Source organism: Acomys minous (genome assembly GCF_964271855.1).
Source record: "Acomys minous genome assembly, chromosome: 6".
Taxonomy (NCBI): Eukaryota; Metazoa; Chordata; class Mammalia; order Rodentia; family Muridae; genus Acomys; species Acomys minous.
In genome coordinates this window covers 18,528,146-18,545,754 of record NC_140487.1, presented here as the reverse complement: position 1 = coordinate 18,545,754, position 17,609 = coordinate 18,528,146, and the positions used below count along the sequence as shown (strand labels likewise).

The 17,609-nt window shown below is 39.5% G+C and overlaps 1 protein-coding gene and 1 long non-coding RNA gene across 4 annotated transcripts in view; one reads left to right on the top strand and one right to left on the bottom strand.

Moving 5' to 3' along the window:
- The window catches only part of C1GALT1 (core 1 synthase, glycoprotein-N-acetylgalactosamine 3-beta-galactosyltransferase 1), a 37,868-nt gene extending 31,993 nt beyond the window's left edge, over positions 1-5,875 (top strand). For all 3 annotated transcript variants that reach the window (XM_084785772.1, XM_084785773.1, XM_084785774.1), the window contains exon 4: positions 1,104-5,875. In XM_084785772.1, the coding sequence (XP_084641898.1) occupies positions 1,104-1,307 (204 nt within the window). In that variant the 3' untranslated portion in view covers positions 1,308-5,875. The remainder of the gene's footprint in view (positions 1-1,103) is intronic.
- LOC311599783 overlaps positions 1-17,609 on the bottom strand; it is a 50,719-nt gene that overhangs the window by 9,690 nt on the left and 23,420 nt on the right. The gene's annotated exons all lie outside the window — the stretch shown is intronic.

Below are 17,609 nucleotides of genomic sequence, written 5' to 3'. Positions count from 1 at the left end.
GACCAGTACCATTTGCTGAGGATACTTTCTTCCATTGTATGGTTTTGGCTTCTGGAAAAAGCCCTTCTTACTCAGCTCACATTCCACATGGTAAAAGCAAAAGCTAAAAGGCTAAACGCTCCTTCTTCTTGTCTTAAGTACCCTTCAACTCAAAGCCCTTCCTACTCTCCACCTCTGGACCTAGGGTTAACTTTATTTAATCCTGTTTTCAGAAAGCTCTTGGATTAAAGGTGTGTGTTAGGGCTGAGCCACACCACAACTAGAAACAGGTTTTTACAGTTCAGAATCCCAGGGTTCACAGTAGGATCAAATATTTGGCAACATACAGGTGCTTTGTGAACCACAAGGTATGTAGGTGCTTGGAACCAAACCCTGGGTTTTCTGGGAGAGAAACAAGTGCTCTTAATGCTGAGCCGTCTCTCCATCTCCAGATGGCTACATCTTAAATATTCCCCTCCATATTTAGCATACTTGGTACTGTCTTACTTGGGCTTTTAAAAAGTTAATCTTTTTACTTAACTGATATATATGAAAAAATAAGGGTTTTTTTTGTTTTTGTTTTTGTTTTTGTTTTTTTCAGTATTGAACCTCACACATGCTAGGCACATCTCTACCATTGTGCTGGATCCCAGCCCTTTGAGAACTTTTCAAAGTAGCTTTGAACCTGACTGTACAAAAGACAGATTTGTTTTCTGCTTTGTTTTCTTTCCAATAATTGTGGTTCTCTTTTACATATTGTGTTTTATTTCTAATGCTTAAAGAATAATATCTTAGTAATCTATTAAAAATGTCAGGCAAATAAAGCCTTACTATGTGTAAAACTTCCTCTTTAATTTGAAGAAGTCAAGAATTTTAAATGGTTAAGCAACTAAAAAATAATGTAAGAAAATACAGTTTTAGTTGAAAGTGCCTTGGAAGTTCCACGTTTGGTTTTAAATACTTGGGAACTGAAAGAACTGTTGGTTTTTTACACTATCTAATGGGTTAGACGTCTCTGTCTTCTCCCTCAAGCTTTGATGCTTCAGTGTTGTAAAGCTAGTGTGAATGTGTGCAGTGTATGCAATGTGCAGCTTATTAACAGTGTCCGCCTCTGTTGTTTTTAGGGTCCTGGTTGCTGTTCTGATATCGCAATTTCTTTTCACTATGTTGATTCTACAACTATGTATGAATTAGAATACCTCGTTTATCATCTTCGTCCATATGGTTATTTATATAGATATCAACCTGCCTTACATGAGAATATACTAAAAGAAATTAATCAAGCAAACAAAGATGAAGATACAAAAGTAAAATTAGGTAACCCTTGAAAGCAGAACATGAGTGGACTGAGGTTAAATGGTCGACATTGCACCGAAGATCTCCTGCGTTTCTGACAGAACCCTGAAATCCCAGTGAGGAACTCATCTGAAGTGAACATTCCGTATAGAAATCTTTCATATGGATGACTATAAACTGAAGCATTTAAAGAGCTGTGAAGTCTGCAAAAATGTTTTGATACAGTAATATATAAATATAAATAAATATATATGAAGAATTTGTGTTTTTAAAACGGTGACAGATAGAAGAGCTTAGAAGGACTCTGTCCCCTGCCCCTGACAGTGTGTGCTGTTACCACTAACCCCTGCCCCTGACAGTGTGTGCTGTTACTGCTAACGCTGGAGTGGCTCCGTCTGTGATCTCCAACTGCGCCGCACGCTGTCAGCCACAGTGCTGACTAGATCTGCCTTAAAACTAGAAAGATGTTCAGTGCTGTTTCTCAGCTCATGTGGATATGATACAAACCAGCCTTCCAATTGCTGAATGAAAAGTTTTCTGTGATTATATTATTTAGAATTGGCAGTGTTTCCTCAAGAAGTAGAGTAAGAGTGGCACTTACCCAGAGGTGCACTAATAAACCGTATTTTCTGGTTATCATGGGCCTTGACTATATTATATACTTAGTTCTATATATAACCAGTCTTATACCAGGTCCCCATCATCTCTCTTCAAAATGTTTGACCCCTGAGTACCATTTTCACTATTAATGCTTATTTACTGAAAGCAGCAGCAGCATTCTATAAAGCATGCGTTTTAAAATATTCTGTTCCCAAATTCACCCATTGTTAACTATAGGTAACAAAGTTACTGCTGTGTGGGCAAGCTTTTCTTGTATTGGTACCACTCTCAGGAATTATTAATGACATTGTACATTGGTGATTTAGAAGTCTTTCCAACTACATAATTATTGTTCCTTTTATTTTCATCCTGTGGAGATGAGACCTGTTTGTGCCTTTCATAACTTGTTTAAAGCACTTTTAAAATTAAGTTTTATGTCTGATGTGTCTGGTAACACTGGCAAAATTTTTTGAATGCAGGTCTGGCCAGAATTAATTAAAAACACTAGCAAGAAAAGGATATTTACACAAGCTAAAATGTCATGTACTTTATTTAGAAATAACACCCTATTTCATGTTGACTTCTTGTTTGGGAATAATTCTCTTTCTAGCAGTAACTCTAACAGCAGAATCCCATTCAGAAGCAATCTTTATGTCACTCTACTCCACAATGACTGAAGACTTTCTGAAAGGAGAGAGAAACTTCAACTTTTGTTGTTGTTGTTGTTGTTGTTGTTGTTGTTGTTGTTGTTACCAGCAATACTAAGTGTAGAGGAGAATATTTTACAGATTTTCCATAAAATTAATTTTAATTGTGAATGATTTACATTCTTATCATGCTAATTTTGCATGATTATTACACCATGGACTCTATAGGTTGGCTAAATAATAAATATAAATAATTTATATTTATTGTGCCCAAACCATAACCTCTATAGATGATATATTTGAAAGGATATTCATTTAATTGGCTACTTAGGGATCACTGTGTCCACGCAATGAACGTATAAGCCAACTTCACAGCTTAATTTGGTTTAGGTTGATCTCACGGTGGTACCACCTGCCCGTACCCTAGCCTCCCATCTGTTCTTTGAACAGCCCTTTACCATGGTTTGGATATGAATTTGTCTGTGTCCCATATGTGCTACTCTTCCTTACTGGTAAAGGATTTATCATAATCATCCAAAAAGTTTAACATTTTTCCCATAGAATATGAATGCTGCAATGACTCCTGGGCTGCACAGTCAGGCAGCCTGGCTCCTAAGTTCCTCCTCTATGACTACGTATGTAACCTACAACAATTTACTTAATTTCTCTGTACCTCAATTTCCTCATCTGTCAATTAGGGATAATGATACTACCTACCTCACAGGATTTTAATGAGGATTATATGAGTGAATATACATAAGGTTATTAGAACACTGTCTGGCTCAGAATAGGGCATGGTTTTAAGTGTAAGGTTTTATTCTGTTACTTTGGAGTATAAATAATTTGATTTAGATGAATGAAATGGTCAAATCAGATCTGAAGAAAATATTTTGCATATTTCTTAAAAGTAATATGTAGTATTCATCCAGTGCCTACTACATGCCAGATACTGTTCTTATCCTGAATATTTGTGTTAATCCTCATATATTGGGTGTTAATTTCATATTATAGATGAGGAAACTGAGGATCAAAGAACTCAAGTAATGTTTTCACTGTCACAAAGCTAGTAAGTAAGAGGGCCGGAATCTATAATCAAATCCTATGTGTATATTATGTTAGCCTTAGGTTTATATATATGGACTAATTATACATACACATATGAACAGTATATAACATCTGGTACTATTGGCCACAAATAGTCAAACTGGTCAAACAACTAATTGGATATTGTTATTCTTAAATTGTGATTCTCACCCTCTTGCTTAGAGTTTATTGAGTTTGCATTTTTAGCATTTGGCCCTGGAGTATGCGTTCTTACCAGATACCTTCTAGTGAGAGTTTATAGCATTGTGGGGGAGCTTGTTAGAATTTGCAGCCCCTCTTCACCCCAGCCCAGACCTCCTAAGTCAGAAACTCCAAGACAGAGGCTAGTAATTTGGTGTAAAAGGCCCTGAAAGTGAACCTTACTAATCCTCTCTTGAGAACCATTGCCTGTTTACCTACATGGTTTTGGTGCAAATAGTCTCTGGAGCACACTCAGGATTTCTGCCCAGGAGAGAGACATTTTTCAAAGACTCTGAAACATGTTTTAAATCAGTGTAGTCCAAGATCATACTGTATTAAAAATAAAATGTTAAAAAGTTTAAAGGGTCAGTGCAGTGCATCATTGGTTTTGGCAAAATATATGCCTCTATAATGACTATTATCAGGACCCTCAAAATCTATAGTTCTCCAAGCTTAGTCATTTCACATTGAGCAGAAAGGGTTCACTAAGTACTAATCTGTACATATAAATTCATTAAAACATATAAAAATGAGTATCATAAAAATGTCCGCTAGTTTCTAAAATTTCCAATAGACATAGGAAAGTGCTACATTGTGATATGCCAAGTATTTTCTGCTACTTATACCATCAGCTTAAGTTTTGTCATTTTCAAAAATCATTTACCTATCTTATGATCTAATAAGGCAAACATGTCTCCCAAGTATTTGGTAGAGCACATTAAACAGGATTTTATGGTAAAAAGATTTATTTGCCACCTTTTAGATGAAGATCTCTGTCATATGAATAATTGATTATAGTGTGATTTCAAGGCTTAAGACGTTTAATAAAGTCTTATATTCTCTACTAATAATATGCTTGTGTTTTCCTAGTGGGAAGTTCATAGATACAAAGCAAGTTTTTGTCCCAGAGTTTGACTATCTGAGCATAGTTAGATTTCAGAAAACAATTTGTTACTATAAAAGGACTAGAAAATAAATTACTGACCAGTTCATAGTATGTTTTGAATATGGTAATTGGGTTTGAGCATTAAGTTTGCTAACTGGTTATTTTCATAGTTGTTTCTTGAATATTATTATTATTATTAATATTTTTAATACTCGTAGCCTGTCAAACTGTATCACTAGATTGAGGCCCTGTTATACTTGAAAGACATCCTCACTTGGTGTGTCATATCCTACCTAGCTTTGTTCTTGCACTTTCAGTTCATGAGGTCATTATTCTGTCTTTGGTAGTTCCTTTATGCTTAACTTCCTAGCTACTTGTAGTGCTGTCTCCTTGCAGTTGATTTGGGTCATCAGAATGTCTGTCATTTGTGATGGTTTTATACCTACTAAGCTTGGGTTCTCCATGAGACTAAAAGTCCAACAGTAATGTCTACTGGCTCTCAGGCTACTTGCCCTAGTTGAACTTGTACAACCTAAAACAGTTCTACATCTGTTATTAAGGAAGTTAAGTTATTTATTTACCCTCCTCTTAAAAGCAAAAGGCAAACACATTAACTTCATTTCTCTTGTTTTGTATTAGGCCTGACAGAAACATCATGGGAAATCTGGGCGACAAGCTGTGGTATATTTTACACTAATGTAACCTTTGTTGAGTAAAGATGACTTTCAGTTATGTATCAGAATGAACTGAAATCTTGACAGAAACGAGAACGTCGTACAGATTCTCTTTAGAGAGGCAACTATAAAAGCAGTGTTCGATTGAATGTACTTCATTTCAGGCCCCTTACCTCTCTTGAGTGTTCAGTTACATTAGTTAAGTTTGAGTAACTTTGCAGGGCGCTGTAAACTAATGATCTACATGAAGTGTATTATTAGAGAGGAACTAACCTTACTGCTAAGCAGTGTGTTGTATTATACAGTGAATGTTTGTGTTTTGAAATTTTAAAATTATTTAAAGTAATAGTGTCAATGAAGGGTTTAAAAATGTCTGGTGACTTGCTTATTTTAAGTGATCACCATTAAGTCAGAAAATGTATTTTTAAAGTTTTTTAAAGTGCCTTTTGAGAATTTTTAAATATTGGATTCAAACAACTGCATAAAATAAATTACCATGTTCAAAATTGCTTCGTCTGCATATTTTTTAACTACTGTAACGGGATAGTTTGGGGGACTTTTCTATCAAAGCTTTTCTATTTGTACAAGCTTTCATAATTGTTTTAGAATATATGTTATGTAAGGCAACAAAATGTCCCTCATGGGACTTAGAATAATGCGCCTTTAACATTAGAATATGGGCTCACTACAGTCCTAGAGAAAAGGAAAGTGGGGAGACGAGGAGGAGGAGAGGCAGAGCAAGAACGGAGTGGAGAAAGATGCTTTCCTGCTTGTTAATTATTTTTATCTTTCCCTTAAGCTGAGGAATCTAGTCAATAAATAATTACATGAAGCATCAGTTAGAAATAAGTAGCAAGCCTACATACAGGCTCTCTGTTCTCCAGTGTGTCACTCTGGAGCCAGGAAATATGTCAGTAGATGAGTGATCATTTCACAAGGAGATGTGGCGTTAGGAAAACAACGTCCTATAAAACACTAATTTTCTGAATGGTGCCTTAAAGAACTCTGAGAAGATAACTTCAACCTGAATGGTGGACAGTGTGAATTTCTGAAGTCATTTATGTCTTTGAAAGTCTGTGTTCTTGGTGTACAAAAACAGACAACCAACTTTGCTTACGCATGCTTCGGTCACATGTGCAAGCTCAGTGAAATGAGGCAATAGACTGGGATACATGGTGTTTATAGTCTTAATTCATCTGAGATGTTTAGGGTATAAATCAAAATTGACTTAGCATTCTTCCTAGGTAAATGACACAAATGTTCACAGGGCGCCTGAGTCTACCCAATGTGACTCATATAATCTGTTCCCCACATGTTCATCATTAGTATACAGAACTGCGTGCGTGTCACAGCTTTGGAAAGCTAAAGGTGTGCATGCCACCTCATACTCCTTACTAACAGTTTGGCTATTTGGTTGTCTGATTTAACTCATAGGCCAAAATGTTTTCAATTAGTAAATTTGTGATAAGTTTATCATTTTAAGTATTTACATAAATACATTCAGATTTACAGTGTTAAATTTTCCAGTAGAACCTCATAGTACTAGAAAGAATACAAAACTACTGAGTTTTATATCTTTTCTAAAAGGAAGAGCCATATATATTATGTGTAGTGTATAATATTTTAAAACATAGAAGATACACGCACATATATTATTTTTTTTAAGTCAGACAGTAGAGACTTTCGAAGAAAAATTCATTTAAGACCAAATGAACATTTAACAACTGAAGCTCAGCAGCTTCAGCATTCTCTAGATAAGTCTGCATCAGTAACATGCAAGTATGTTACCAGCAGTTTGAAGGTGAAAGTATGCGTTTAGAATAATTGGCCACAGAAATGACTTCTGGCTTATAAAGTAACTTAGGTACCTGCTTGCCCAGTTGCATTTCTCTGCCCTTTGCCTTTTGATTCCTATTTCTTCGAACCTCACCCCATTCCTACGTCGACCCACACCCTTGCTGTCTTCACATTACTAACAATTCTTTATAACTTGTTCCATTTTTTTTTTTTTTTATGAGCAGGCAGGTACATTTTGAAAACTTGCTTTGAAATGATAACTTCCTGGGTAGTTAAAGGAGAAATGCAGTTCTCAGTTAACCTAAGCAACTTTGCTATATGTCCCTGACAGAACATGACTAAGAAAGCATGCTAACACCAGCTAGAGTTATTTCTTCCCTGCAGATACGTTTCTAAAATTCACACTGAGTGAAAATATGTTTACTGTGATAAATTTAATTTTAAACTACAGTCAATACCATCTTTGGCAAAACTAGCACTTGAGGTTTTGACGGGCACTGTTTAAAGGGAACTCCTTAGTAGCATACTCAGACATGCTTTCCCACTTGTTTGAAACAATGGGGTTGAATATTCTCTGGTTTGTTGGAGGTGAAGTTCACAGTACAGTGGAAAATAATGGCATCCTATATCAGGTGTCCCAGGAAGGTGACACTCCTTGCTACTGTCAGCAGTCTTTGGCATCCAAAACTTCAAGCCCTATTAGTTTGAGAAACAGTTGTTTCCCAGCTGAAAGGAAGCATAGCTAATTCCTTCGGTTAGAGGGTGGGAAGGTAACAAAAAGCCCAAGGTTGTCTGCTGGGTGTTGCAAAGGCCTTTGTGCCTGATTTAATCCTAGGTGAGGCGTTGGGAAGGGATATGTGAAATTACTCGAAAGAAGCCGATTCAAAATCTAGTATTAGCCTTAACATCAGTGGTCTCAAGGAGCTATGTAATGGTTTAATTGGCTTAGATACATTTCTTTTAATTAGCACATTGTCATCTTTTTTAGATGCCTGGACCTCTACCATCATAGAGCAGTTTAATCTTGATGATTTGGGGAATTGGAAAATAATCAGAAAAGGATATGTATTTTATAGAGAAAACATCTCTATATAAAGGACAAAAATATACACGCATCATAACCCTCAGCTAAGACAGAGACCTTTGTAGCCAGAAGAGGTGTCAGTCTTCAGTATTAAAATAGTCCTCGCTAATATTTTCTTTGTTGCATTACTTCTTATTTTTTGAACTCTACATTGAGCCTAGATCCTGCCAACCAATAGTTCTGCCATTGTACTATATTCTCAAACCATCTCTCCTTAAAATTCTGTGATGGGTTCTCAGAGAGAGAGGGAGGGAGGGAGGGACAGAGAGAGAGAGAGAGAGAGAGAGAGAGAGAGAGAGAGAGAGAGAGAGAGAGAGAGAGAGAAAACATGATCAAAACCACTTTACTAATGAAATATCTCATCAAAAATTGACTCTTGCCAAAACGAGAGTCACAACCTGGTACAATGTATAGCCTAGTAAACTATAGTTCTCGGAAAATCTACTGGCCTTGATACATGGTAGGGGCAGCCAGTGTCTCGTTGGTACACGGCAGAAATGTTCTCTGCTTCATACACTAGTGAGTTGATACCTGCTTAATTAAATTGCAAATCCTTCTAAAAATAAAATCAACTCAGTCTCAATTCTGTGAGGTGTTGTATCTTCAGTTTTGTCCCTCACAAATGATCTTATAGAACAGTTTATAACTTCTTGGGGTGATTTCTTTAACCCAAATTTTATATTCTGATATGTCTAAAGCTCCTTTCCAGATGACCACAGAATGCAGAAGAGAACGTTTATACAAATATTACAAATAATTGAGCAGAAACCCACAGGTTTAAGTGACCTAAAAATGAGCAATACGCTTAGTGATTCGGCATTAAATCTTTTGGCTTTCTTCATCCAGTGATGGTGGGACATGTTGAAAATTCATTGAGAGACTGAGGCTTTTCAGGGGCAGTAGTTTTCTTTCCTGGATGCCTCAGTTGGAAATGATGCTTAGTAAAGAATCTCAGGGACTAGAACTGGGTACTGTATTTGCTATGTGGAAAGCACTTAAAAATGGGGAACAAAAAAAACAAAAACAAACAAACCAGATACTGCCAGAAAAGGCAAAAACAGTAAGAACAACTTTTCGAGCAACAGCCCCAGAATGCCCCTTGCCCATCCCTACCATGAGTATGAAGGCTCTCTCGCTCTGTGGCACTAGTGCCTTTTACACCATAACCTCGCGCTGCCAAGAGAGCTTAAGCGTATGAACTACTCCGCATCTAGATGCCCAGAGAGAGCCATTCCACTTCTCTGACATCAACCCATCAGTCCATCCAAGCTGTCAAGACTAAGAACTGATGTCTATTTAAGAAATGCTTGCTTTGGTGGGCGGATCTGGACCCAGGCGGGTCAACTCAAACTAATGTATTAACAAAGGACAATGCATGTGATAACCCTAGAACACCTATTCAGATCTAGGCAATGGGCACCATTTTTTCCACAATTGTGTGGAGAGCAGGCACTAACTTAGACATGAACTCTGGTGCCCCCTGTTTGACCACTTCCACTTGCTGGGGAGACCTGGTGACACTCAGACGAAGAGTAAGCAGGCTACCAGGAAGAGACCTGATAGGCTGTGATCTTATAGTGGGGGACAAGGTCCCCTTCTATCACAGACCTAGGGAAGGGGAATAGGATGAAAGAGGGAGGGAGGGAGGATGGGAAGATATAAGTGAGGAGATAATAACTGAGATGTAATCAATAAATTACTTAAATAAAAATTTAAAAAAATATTTAAAATGCTTTCCTCTCTTTTGTATTAGTTTTATCAAAACACAGAATAGTGTAAATCAAGAAATTAGCTACCACCTCAAAGTAAATTGTGTTTCCCTTTATATATTTCCTGGCTGCTTGTATAGTTAACACTTTTAATATTGTACATATATTTAAAATAGAGTTCCTGATAATCTGCTGATTGGCCTAGAGTGAGGATAGCCTGAGATGTAAGCAGCAACAAGGTTGTCACTTCTGTGGAAAGACTGTCTATAGAGTTCTCCATAACGACGTCCAGTGCTCAAGCAAAACCCACCATAGTCTCATGGCACCTGGGGAAAGCCAAACCAGATCTCAAGTGAGAAGAGCCAGGAAACATGGCTATGGACACTGGCTGGCGATGCCCATTTAAAACAAGAGTGGCCAAACACTAGAAAGGTGGGTGCTGATCATGCCATTATTGTTATACAAAATTAAGATAGCATAGCATGGTTATAAATCTTGAGAGAGAGAGAGAGAGAGAGAGAGAGAGAGAGAGAGAGAGAGAGAGAGAGAGAGAGAGAATATTAATGATGGAAAGGAAGACCCTACCTGCTTTGAGCTTCCAGAAGTTAAAAATTTTGTGAACTGCATCCCTCCAGAAATAGGAACAGAACGTGACAAACATGGTAATAAGACTACTAAAAATGGAAGCCTGCTAACTATTCAGATGCAAACATGAAGATAACACAGGCCACGGGGCGAAAGATAATTTAAAATTGAAAGAGAAACTAAGATATATGCAAACATACCTGTACATACATGCATGTGCCCCCTCCCACACACATGGGATGGGATGATATTAGGATTGGAAGGGGATTGTCCTATTTTGAAGTTTTTTTTTTTTTAATAAACTTTATGTCTTTGTTTAATGGGGAAAAGGAGCTCATGGCCCTGAGTCAGTGGCAAAGAATGGCCAAATACAACTTTACACGGCATCTCAGGTATACACAAGAAGAAGGATCTCAGCTGGCATAGGTTCTGTGTTTATCTTACTGTGAGGAATCCTCCAGCAGAGGACGTGAGGATGGCTGCTTGGTTAATGATAGAGGGTAGGGGAGATATGTGTCCACCATGAAGACAGCAATAGTCGAACCACCCAGTGACCAGCTTCCTCTTAGCATTCTTCCTTCCATCTGCTCTGAAAACAAACATACCTGGTGGATGCTATTTATTTCCTAAGCCTTGGAGCATAAAATTGTTGTCATACGTTAAATCATGTCTGTTCTGCCTAAGGTCCTCTTTCGTCTTTCACTGAGATAGAAGACAGTGAGCCCTTCTCCACATACAAAAACAAGCCAAACCCTACCATTGCCTGGACATCAGTGATAGACAATCCACTCCTTTTGAAAATCCAGGAACAATAAGTTTACAAAGATGGCACAGTTAATGCCACGTGTCGCCACAGCTTGTTCTGATGTCATTTTCCCTTTCCCAGGACAACCTGAGCTTACATTTTGCTAATAGATAAAACCCAAATACATCCAGTCTGTGTTTCCCTCCCCTTTGCAATCATATTGTAGTTACCGCAGAGTCCACACACTCCTGTGGCTGAGGCTTTACTTTTTTTTCTTCTTCTGTAATCATCAAAGTGTGTGATGCAGGTATTTATTGATCTGATCCATTTGGTTAGTAACAAAATGAAAGCTGAGGAGGCTGGACTTTAATTGCCGTAGTGTGTTGGATGGTGGCCTTATTTGGAAATGCTGAGGTAATTAGCTAATGCTCTCAGGATGGTAATTCTGATGTCCTTCAAGAGAGGGGAGAGGGACAGTTGTCACACAGAGAAGGCCATATGTGCACAGAGTCAAGGTTGAAGATAAGCTCTCGGGAGCCAAGGAATGCTAGGAGCCACTAGAAGCCAGAAGAGACTGGGATTCTACGTAGAGCTTTGGGAGAGAATGTGACCATGCCAACACATTAATTTCATGTTCTCCAAATTCCAGAACTATGAGAAGATAAGTTTCTGTTTTAGGTCTCTGAGATTGCTGTAAGTTTTTACAGCAACCAAAAATAAACAGTGGTTATTGCAAAAGGTCTGGGAAGCAGCCATTAAAGGGTTCAATTTGAGCATCTGCCTCGGAGCCCTCGGGAATTACAGAGAACATGCTGTGCAGTGGCTGCCCTTCCTGGCTCGCTCTGTTCAGCCTGGAAACCCCACCTTGCTGACTCTTTGACATGTGTCCTTTCAGAATCAGTTCTTATTCAGAAGTTCTGTTCAACCACCATTCAGTACACTGCACCGCTGTCCACTCTAAACTCCCAGCACTCAGGAAAAAAAAAAAAAACTAAGTGATTTGTTTGTAAATTATATAGAGGGTTGACCAAAGCAAATAACCCAATTGAGAAATGGGGCTCAGAACTAAACAGAATTCTCAACAGAGGAATATCAAGTGGATGAGAAACACTTAAAGAAATTTTCAACATCTTTAGTCATCGAGAAATGCAAATCAAAACGACTCTGAGATTCCATCTTACACCTATTAGAATGGCTAAGATAAAAAATTCAAGTGACACCACATGCTGGTAAGGATGTGGAGAAAGAGGAACACTCCTTCATTGCTGGTGGGAATGCAAACCTGTACAACCACTTTGGAAATCTATCTGGTGCTTTCTCAGAAAACTGGGAATAGGTCTTCCTCAAGACCCAGCTATTCCACTCCTTGGAATATACCCAGAAAATGCTCCACCACACAACAAGGACATATGCTCAACCATGTTCATAGCAGCCTTATTCATAAGAGCCAGAACCTGGAAACAGCCTAAATGCCCCTCAGTTGAAGAATGGATAAAGAAACTGTGGTACATTTACACTATGGAATACTACTCAGCTATTAAAAACAAGTAAATCTCGAAATTTGTGGACAAATGGATGGGACTAGAGATGGTCATACTGAGTGAGTTAACCCAGAAGCAGAAAGACTCACATGGTATATACTCCCTTGTCATTGGGCACTAGTCCAAAAAGCATGTCCCACAAAAGTCTTCACTTACCAGGAGATTGGGATAGATGTGAGGACATCCTACTGAGACTCTAGGTAAGAGAAATATAGGAGATGGGGAAACAGAAGGACCCAAAGGGTCCTAGAAACCTACAAGAAGAACATCATGATGGGTAGATTGGGGCCCAGGGAGATCTGCTCAAACTATTGCACTAACCAAGGACAATACAATAGTAAACATCGAACCCCTTCTCTGATCTACCCAGTGGACAGAACATACTCCACAGTTATGTGGAGAGTGGGGACTAAGTGTGACATGAACTCTGGTGCTCCATATTTGTCCACCTCCCCTTGATGGGGAGGCCTGGCAGCACTCAAAGAAAGAATAAGCAGGCTACCAAGGTGAGACTTGGTAGCCTATGACCATGTAGTGGGGGAAGAGGTCCCCCTCGGTCATAGACCTAGGGGAGGAGAATAGGGTGAAAGCGGGAGGGAGGGAAGGAGGAATGGGAGGATACAAGTGATGGGACAGCAATTGAGTTGTAATCTGAATAAATTAATAAAATTTAAAAAATTATATAGGGAGTTGGTTGTGCCCTATGTGAGCAGGGGTTCGATGTCTTATTTATTATTTTGTATGATAAATAATGTGAAATACATATTTTTGAGCATGGAAATAAACTGTGAGACTCTGTCACTCTAAGGAAAGTGTTGAGGCTTGGGTACAGCCCGTACTTTATTCTCTTCCATACTTACGGAGTTGTTTAGCCCAAACATTTTTCTTATGAATGCAGTAACCCCCTTGAACAGGTTTTCTACTCCACAATACCCTACCACGAGGCAGAAGGCCTTGTATTTATATTAAGAAACTATAGACCAGAAAAGGAAAAGAAGATGAGACGTTAGGACTGAGGCCACCGCACACTCTAGATACAGGACTTGGAGAACTCAAGGTCGCACTGACCTGGAAGCCGCCTTCCTGAGGCGTAACTCCTATAGCATCAGAAGATGCTACTCAAGCTGCCAAAGATAAAAACCACCCATTAGTCCTACCAAGCGTTTAAGCCTGGGAGCCACAGCAATGGCCAGCTAGGCAAGATATCCCCAATGGTGCAATAGTGGTACTTATTTCTTGAAGGCAACCAGCATCTGTCTGATGAGACTTAGAGACATTTAATACAAAGCAGTTCATGCCTGGAACTGTAAACCTAGAAAACTACCCATGGCTGGAGAACTAACTCATGGACCCTAGAGGAGGATCTGCTATCATCATTTCTAGTCAATATAACTTCTGACTGTATTATAAACACGCCCACAGGTAAGTGTAGCCCCAACCCCTCATCATAAAAGCTTCTTTTCATAGCAGATGAAGGCCACTGCCGAGATCCACAGCTAGTCACAATGCAGAGGATGTAAGCATAAGCTATCTAGCCCCAGTTAGTGCATCTATAGTACAGCTCCTGCACCTAAGGGGAACATGCTAGGAGTGGGGGGCAGAGAGATTGTAGAAGCAGAAGCCCAGGGAGCCTGATGCAACATAGTATCTTCTGGACACGACAGAGATGCACCACCCATGAATCTCAACAGTGTGGCTGCCTATATAAGGCCTGAGCACTGACAGTAACAGTCAGCACATCAACCAGAATGGGAGGAGCCTCACAAGGCCACATGCCTACATGAACAAGTATGGGAAGTCAGTGGACGTTAAGAGGGGAAATCAGTCCTTTTTCAGGCATGAGTCCCCTGAATAGGTTTGCCAATTCCAAGTGGTCCGCCCTAAACATGTGTGTATAAGCCAACACAAAATGGACTCAGTAGATTACATTCATATGTAATAATAGTCACTATAGAAGAAGAGGTCATGGTTCCTAGCGCAGTGGAGGGAGGAGGAGAATGGGTGGAAATCATGTAAATTTAGTGGACTTATGAATAAAATTCTCAGGAAAAGAATCCTCACATTCCCCCTCCGTCTACTCATAGGTATTTGATTTTGTATGTTTATATTTTTCTCCCCCTCTTCTAAATTTAGGAAAGTGTTTTAGAAAATGGCTACTCAGTTCCCTCAAAAGACTTTATTAGTCACTTTTTCAAAATTTATTTTAGAACACTAGTATTGTATATAACCTCATCTTTTAAGTTTATACGTGAGCTGTATTCTTCTGTTTTCTGCCTTTTCTGTAGTGCCACACTGTTTTCAGACTCAAAAGTATTGCCGGAAGTATTTTATACAGACAATATACATGACTGTGCCACATACCGTTACATTCCCTGTTCTTGTTCAGGACTAATCCCAAAAGAAGCCACCCTTAAGATGCTGACCTGAGAGCACCGGTACCATTTGTCCGCAGACAGAGGTTGCCATTTCACCTAGCTCCCAGGCTGTCCATTCAGTAACAGCCACATAGATGACACGCTATCTTCTGCCGGCGACTTCATCCTATAGCTTGCTTGGCCCTGAGCAAAAACCTTACCTCCTACCTCAGCATAGTTATATCCCCCATAATTCCAGGGTGTGAAAGAGTTCAGAGATTCTCTCATGGAGTCACCAAGCATCCTGCACCAGGCTGGGCCCCTAACTTTCTCTGCTGTCTTTTCTACAGTACCACAAGTAGCTTAGCTGTCTCACTACAGAAACAACATCTTCCAGGTACCACATCTTCAGATGCTGGGCAAATTGACCCCTAGCAGCACTGAAGATGTCCTCTCATCCCAGCTTCCAGATCTCTGCACCCCTCTTTCCTACTGAAGATCTAGCCTCACCCTGGGATACTAACACTGAAAAATTTGCTATTTCAGAGAAATGTGGTCTGCAGTTCAGATTTCTATTTCCTCTGAGAAAATTCTCCCAATGATCTGACACCATCAAAATGTCATGAAGCCTGTGTCGCAGTGGAGCAAAGGAAACAGCCAAACCCAAAGGAGGCTGGGCCAAGTTCGGCCCTGTTTCTGCTTTACTTTCACTGTACTGAGAGTTTCACATACACCAGCACTCTGGGAGGCAGATGCAAGAAGATAGTTGTGAGTTCGAGGCCAGCCTGGTCTATTAAGCAAGAGTCCAGGACAGCCAAGGCTACACAAAGAAACCCTGTCATGAAAAATAGAAAAAAGGAGGAGGAACAGGAAAAGGAGGAGGAGGAAGAGGAAGAGGAGGAGGAGAAGGAAAGAGGAGGAGGAGGAGGAGGAGGAGGAGGAGGAGGAGGAGGAAACAAGAGTAGAGTTTCAAATATCTTGGGATCGAATCTCCACTCTTCTACCAGTTAGCCTTGTAGCAGAATGCTACTTTATGAGCTCACTTGCATTCTGGTTTTTGTTTTGTTTTTAAATAAGCTATTTCCAAATTAGTCTCTGTCACCTTTAAAATATCAAATTTTTAGGGCCAGGGGAGATGGCTTAACTACTAAAGGTTTGTCTTTCAAGTGCAAGGACTTGACTCTGGCACTCAGAACTTACCTAAAAGCATTGGATGTGACGGTGAATGTTCATAATTTCAGTGCTGGGTAGGCAGCCTAGGCTTATTAGTGTGCTCCAAGCCAATGAGAGACCATGTGTCAAAGAGACAAACAGTGTTCTTGAGGGTGATTAGCTGAGGTTACTCTCTGGCTTCTACATGTACATGTTCCCATGCACACATGCATGCACACATGTACACACACACAAAGTGGAAGGGGACAATCAGTTGTAAAGATGAGTGGAATCACTTTAAAGTAAGCGTAGGCATGGGACCAGCAACTTCTGAGGTAAGTAAGTGGTGGTTTTCTGTGTGGAAATCACATCTCTACCAGGCTAGCCCCTTCAGACCATGTGTCTTTTTATACTTAGACCCAATCAGTCTGCTTGTACAATCCTCCTACCAACCTACCCCATGGAAAGATGGCATCCAGATGTTGAGTGACTCTATTTGAACAATGATGCAGTATGAAGAAGAGAAATGTAACCTGAGTGTGGGGTTTAAAAACATATCAAAATCCAATCTTCTTGCTGTTGGAAACTATGTACTGACAGGGAGTGCAACAAAGTGAAAATCTGCTTTGTGCTCTTCTATTTCAAAGAACAATCACAAATGATGTCACCCATAGCCAGTTGCCTCACAATAATGCAAATTAGTGGTTTAATATGGAAATTCCACTCTAGGGTGGTAAGCGTGGAAACTGCTTTAGTTGCATTCTCACCAATTCCGTAGTCTACAAACACCAGGCTTTCAGCGAGTTTGCTAAATTTGTTCTCTGATTCCTCCAGGGATTCAGAGTGCTTGGGATTGTTTGAAAATCACTCATCAGTTTACCCTTTTCTCTTTCTTGCATTTAAAAATCTCTGATGCCAAATTACCCAAGCTCCCTGTTTCTACTGAAACCAAAGGAAGTGAATCCAAGGAAAGAGGAGTTTGCAAATGCCATCAGTAGCGGCTTTACCAGAGCATCGGTGAGATCATCATTCTTTAATGAGGAGATTTAAAAAAGGAGGAGCTGCCTTTGAACAGCTTTTCCCCAGACTCCGCATTCTGTGACAGCATTTTCTTCTTTAAGAACTAAAGATTAACTTCACCCATGGTCTGGCAGGATGATGTCACCGGGTGGTGGTGTTACTTTGACTTTAGACTCTCAACAGGAATTTGACCCAAGATTCACCCAAACTATCTAAATACCACGGATCAGCAAACGTTCACTTTATTTTGCCAACT